The following is a 6,480-nucleotide window of genomic DNA, read 5'->3' on the forward strand; positions in this document are numbered from 1 at the left end:
GCACATGTTGCACTTGTCACTCGTCATAAACCTTATGCATTCTTTTTCATCTTCCAGGTGTGGAGAGCTAGATTACTGATGTAGCAGTACTCTGCAGTGAAATATCTTTCAATATCCGGGCACTAATACTACCACTATTGATGGCAATACAGCAAACACAATGATAATAAAGCATCATAATAGAGAAAAAAATGAACCTTTTTCACAGAGGATGAATTGGAGAGACTCGACCGGTTAATTGAGGGAAGATAAAGTCATGTCAAATCTTTTCAAGAATGGCCTGACAATTTTCTGAAAAAACATATGCAATTTTCCATAGAAAGTCATTAAAAATCTATCAATTATATTTTCCCACCAAAGTCATTGATATATTGAATAACAACTGACTTTTAATAACTCTTTAGAAGTTGTAATTCAATACCTCAAACTTTGAAAGATTTTTTAAAAATCCTGATACAATACCTCTTTACTTTTAAAGAGTATTTAAAATTGTAATTGAATACGCTTAGATTTTAAAAGTCAATAAAAGTCATTAAAAATCATGATACAATACCAGCCCCTTACTTTTGCGAATACAGTATTATAGTTTATCATGAAAATGTTTTCTCGTAGAAAAATTATTGGATATAATATCTTTAAGAAATTTATTGGGAAAATGTAAAAGAAAAAACCTCGAGAATTTTTTTAAAAAACTTTATTAGAGAAAATCTTGAAAAAAGTACTCAAGATCTGATGATATAGATTATAGGTGCAGGCAGGACTTAATCGGTTCTCTCAGGATCTCTCGATATCTCTCTTTTTGTGTGTGTCTTTGCATGGGGCGTGTAGTGTCTATATATTGTGTATTCTCATACCTCTTCTACTCCCCTTTCCTTTTGCTCCTTTCAACTTTGTCTTATAACTTTTCATTTTGTCCTTATGGTGGGGCGGTTGTCTACCTGTTTCTGTGACAGACTGCTGAGCCTATGTGTTCACGGACCATCGAGGCCTTGGACGAGTAGCATGACCAGCGGAGGAAAGTGGACTGGGGCCGTTTGGCTAGCCTAAAATAAGTGTTTTTTGCTTAAAGTAAAAAAATAAGTAGAAGTTTGAAGCAAGTTAAGACTTATAAGTGATTAAAGTGTTTGAGAAATAAGTAGAACTGTAGAAGTCTTGAAACAAAAGTTAGCATTTTTAACTTCTTTTAAGTGTTTCTCAACTTTTTACATAAACGGGTCAAGAAAAGCCGAAGCTGGCTTCTCGAAAAAAGAATTACTTATATTATGCACCCAAACAGGCACTTAATCTCTTCCCTTCCTTTTCTAATTTCTCATACCAGTACTACTGTTTATGCAGTTGAGTTTGTAAAAAATAAATCTTATCGGAAGTTGTAGCAAGTTGATCTTTCATTTTGAAGAATTTAACATAGAGTTTCTTGAACTCTATCGGTAAATATAAATAATATTTCTTCACTTTTAATCATCTTTTCACAATCCTTTCTGTCTGATTTTTATCTGACCGCTGAGAAAGCTATCAGCACTAGAAGGTAAAAATAATAGCCTTGTTTATGCAATATGACTAACTATGCATACAGATGAGACTAAAATAACTTGCCATACGTGAAGAGAAGGTAACTAATATACATCACGTAAGAAATCAGAAAACAAACAAAGTTTCATACGCATGTTGTTCAGAGCTATTCAACTTGGTAAGCATCCAAGCATGCCAACATAGACTTATAGTTTGAAAAATGTATGTTGGTTTGAAGCCATTTTGACCTGTGAAATATTCAGAAGAACAATAGCTAGATTGATTTTCCTACCAGAGCAATATGTCAAATTTATCCAACAATTATATATGTTGTAATTAGTTAATATACGAGACAAGAAGATGAGGATTATGATCTTCCATATGTTGCGATTAAATTGGGAGGGGAGGGATACTTTGCTCATGCCGGAAAAAATTATCAGGATCAACCACCGACTTCACCGCGACTAATCTGTCGAAGTTCTGCTTGAAATATTTTCTACCCCATGCACTTGCTTGTTCGTAGCTTGTCGGACCATTTTGGTTGTTCACTCCCAAATCCAGATCATTGTAATTAACGTACGCAGTTTGGAACGGGTTGGAATACGGCATTAAGTAATTGTAGATGTTTCTGATCCATCTCAGTGATTTCGCAGCATCTCCATCGGTGGTGACTCTCATGTATGTCATGTACAATGTTCCAGCGCGATGAGGGAATGGAATTGCAGACTCGGGAATCTCATCCATTAGGCCTCCGTAAGATGTGAATCGCATATTGGCTGTTGGTGGATCTGTTTGGAGCAGAATTTTCCATATCCCATCTAAATCATCTCTCGAGATTGGCCTTTCGACGAATGTTGATTTGGCCTTAAAGGGAATGGAATATAAAGATCTCCCCAGAAGTTGAGTAGGGGAATCAAGGGGACTAAAAAGGGAAGACATGAGTAATGCTTGAATATAATTCATTTCCATGAAATTTTCTTCTTTCAAACCCAATTCAGGGAGGCTTTTCGACATCAATGCAAAGAATTGGTCTCGTGGCCCAAGAAACGAGCCATAGAATCTCAAGCTCACCGTTTTGTCACCATCATTTGATCTTGAACCTGAACTGAGGACAGTCCTGAGGATTGGATTAGGCATGTTTTTCCAATAAGGAGATGCCGCGACTCTGAGATCAACTTCTTTCGGTAGCCTAGGCGCAACAAATTGCCACTTGTACAAAATCTCACTCGCATTTTGTTCCAAAAATCTGTCCACTTGAAAAATGGTCACATTCCTTGGAACATAAACGAGCCTCAACTTCCACGAAAGAATGACACCAAAACTCGAAGCCCCGCCCCCTCTGATCGCCCAAAAAAGATCTTCCCCCATACTCTGTCTATCCAAAATCCTCCCATTAACATCAACAAGACGAGCATCAACCACATTATCAGCCGCTAGCCCATATTTCCGCCTCAAAGGGCCATATCCACCACCACTTATAAGTCCAGTTACACCAACCGTGTACCACACGCCACCAGGAAACGCAAGTGTTCTGCTTTTCTGCGCAATGTTATAGTACAATTCGCCTAATGTTGCACCGGATTGGACCCATGCAGTGGCCGCCACCTCGTCGACATTGATCGAACGGTAGTTATTCATGTCAAGTAACACGAAAGGGACTTTCGAAACATAAGACAGTCCCTCGTAATCATGTCCTCCTCCTCGGATCCTCATCTGAATTCCATGTCTTTTCGAGCAGTAAATGACTGTCTGGATTTGGGAATCGAGCATTGGCGTGACAATGACAAAAGGCTTAGGAGTGCTGGGAGTTGCGTAACGAAGGTTACATATGGAGGAACGTAAGACAGAATTGTAAGATGAGTTTTGTGGAGTGTAGATAATGTTGGATATGGAAGGTGAGTTTGGAGTTAAGCGAGAAAGGCATTGTAAGAATTGTTGGCGAGAATCAGATGAATATTGTGGAGCTACTAATTGAAGGAGTGAGAGGAGGAAAACAAATGAACGATGAAGAGTAGCTGAGATTTTCATTTTTGTTAATGATACTGGAAGAGTTTAGGTAATTGTGATATTTATAGCGGATTAGTGTTATACAGATGTGTACAAAAAAATTTGTACATAATGACATAAAAATTGGGTGAAATATTTTAATTGAGACAGTTCATGTTGTGAATGTAGAAGATCATTAAAACTCACCACATATCAATTGTCATCAAATACAAATTTTTGTACAAAATTGTATATACCAAGCATTTTTTTTTATAACCTGTGTTCTCATGTACCAACATCAGCGCGACTAAAAAGATACTCCCTCCGTCCCCTTTTACATGTCCTTTTTGAAGAAAAAAAAATTTGTCCCAAATTACTTGTCCACTTCTCTTTTCAAAGCAACTTTTTGTATGTTTTTTCAAAATGTAACAACTTCCAATGTTTGACTAGCATATATATATACACAACTCTATCTAATTCATTACATTTATTAGGGATATGTATGAAAACAAGATATCCACCTAACATTTTCTTAAGATGCGTTATTTTTTCAAAAGGGACAAGTAAAAGGGGACGGAGGGAGTACATGTTTAGCAAATAAGCTCTTCTAGTTAAAAAACTCGAATAAGTTCTTATTTTTGTTTAAGATTATGGTTCAATGTATCGTTCTTAGAAGCCTGTAAATTTTCGAGAATTCAAATTTTCAAAAACTATATAGAATTAAATTGTTTGTTTGACAAAATAAAAAGAGAGCAACTTTCAGCAAAATGTGAATACTCACACAACATGATAAGTTACGTGCCTATTTTCCCTCTTGTTCCTTAGCATTTTATTAAAAGAGGCCGTTTGAGTGAACTTAAAATAAGTGTTTTTGCTTAATATAAAAAAGTTAAGTAGAAGTTAGAAGTTAGTTAAGACTTATAAGTGATTAAAGTGTTTGACAAAAAAGTAGAAGTAATGAAACAAAAGTTAGGAATCGTAACTTTTTATAAGTGTTTCTCGACTTTTTACAAAAACGGTACGAATAAGTGCTTTCAACTTAAAAATCCACAAACGGGGCTTAAAAGCCCTGCCAAACACCCACTAAGAAATTTCTATAGAAAGTTAAAAGTCATGTACCCGCCAAACACAAATATTATTATCTTTGTTTATTTATTAGAAGTGGAAGCTGTTTTTTGCTTCTATTTTTTTTGACTCGTTTGTGTAAATAAGTAAAAGCATTTTTAAGAAGTCGAGAATGCTAACTTCTCTCTCTGGACTTCTACTTATTTTTCATACATTATAAACTTATTTACTTATCACTTCTAATCCATTTTTTTACTCTAAAGAAGAAGTCATTTTTTTTAAGTTTTCCCAAATAGTCACATTAACTTCTTATTTATTATAACTAGCTTCTTAACCCGTGCAAAGCACGAGCTGTTTTAAATTATTTTATTATATATGTTCATCATTTTTAAATTAAAATTATTTGTATTATAAAAGTAATTTGGATTGTACATTTATTTATATTTTAAGTTATATTATATGATGTCTATATGTAAACATATCCTCACTATTATGATATTTATTAATATATGAATACAAAAAATATACACTGTTTAAAATTTTATTATATAATTAAATCACCACCCATTTAAAATTTTTGAAAATTTAATTTAAAAAATGACATTTTTGCTGAATTGGAGTCTTTGTCATATAGTTATATATTATATTTATAATTATTCTAATATATATATTTATAATTTTTTAAATCATAATAATTAAATATTCTAAAAATCGGTCGGTTGACTGATTAATCGATAATCAGACGGATTTTTAATTTGATTTGGTAAAATTCGGTTAAATCGGTGATTATTTGGTCAAAACTGGGTTAATTAGACTAAAATCAGGTAGAATATTAAAATTTACAAAATTTGTGAGGGAAATTTAAAATTTTGAAAATGATTATATATATATTATATATATATAATATTAAATTAATTCCAAATAATGTTCATGTTAATATTTATGGTGAGTAGGGACAGATTGATCTCTTTGGATTAAATTATCATTATTTTTGTATTAGAAATATAATAAAATTTGGCAAAATTCAATCAAAATCGATGGCTAATTGGACAAAAATTGGATTAATAGGTTGAAATCAGACCGAATATTAAAATTTGGGGGTAATTTAAAATTTTAAAAATCATTATATATATTTATTATTTTTACATATATAAAATAAATTTAATTCTAAGATTAAGTCATCTAACTTAACTGTATCTAGGTTTACTAAAAATCCCCCAGCTTATGTTCAATCTATTCATATGTGCGTCAGTTTAAGTTCAATCTATTCAGCATTCTCTCCATGACTCTTTCTTTTATTTGTGCATCTCTCTCAAATTATGTATATTTTTTTTGTATGTTTAGATAAAAATTTAGTATAACGTGTTTTGATCTCTTTTGCTCTCTTATTCAAATTATTTGATCCATCCGATTTGCGTTTTCAACTGAATCAAATATTGGGATCTCGAACTCACCGACATCTGGAAGGACATCTTTGAAAAGGACTCATTTTAGGTGAATATACTCCACAAAATTAAGATGTACTTTTTCTAATTCACACTCTTAATTGTTTATGTGATCCGTTGATAATGTAAATATGTTCATCAAATCTTAATATTATTATTCGTAAAATATATCTTTTGCATTTTGATATTTGCTTGCGTAAGAATAAGCTCTTTGCAATCTTGAGTCTTGACCAAACATAGATTTTTGATTTAGTGTTAATATGTTGTTCTTACGAGATATTAGATTCCGGGGAGATGGTGGTGGTCTGCGGTGGTGGTTTGCGATGGTGATTGTATTATCTTTGACTAAATTTTTGGCATAATTTATGATTTCGGTTTTATAAAATTGTATTTAATTTTCGGGTTTAATTGTCTGCATTAAATTTCTAATTTTTTTCGATTACAATAGAGACAAATTTTATCATGCAATATTATT

At 32.7% G+C, this 6,480-nt stretch overlaps 1 protein-coding gene across 1 annotated transcript; it reads right to left on the bottom strand.

Moving 5' to 3' along the window:
- Window positions 1–1,899: 1,899 nt before the first annotated feature.
- Window positions 1,900–3,537, bottom strand: LOC108198429 (tetrahydroberberine oxidase). The gene has a single exon (XM_017366184.1). It carries the CDS (start codon window positions 3,535–3,537, stop codon window positions 1,900–1,902), a length of 1,638 nt encoding a protein of 545 aa, XP_017221673.1.
- Window positions 3,538–6,480: the final 2,943 nt, after the last annotated feature.

Source organism: Daucus carota, chromosome 8, assembly GCF_001625215.2.
Source record: "Daucus carota subsp. sativus chromosome 8, DH1 v3.0, whole genome shotgun sequence".
NCBI classification, from domain to species: domain Eukaryota; kingdom Viridiplantae; phylum Streptophyta; class Magnoliopsida; order Apiales; family Apiaceae; genus Daucus; species Daucus carota.

Excerpts from the sequence above, each read along its gene's own strand:
- LOC108198429 (XM_017366184.1), bottom strand. The coding sequence starts at position 3,537 with ATGAAAATCTCAGCTACTCTTCATCGTTCATTTGTTTTCCTCCTCTCA.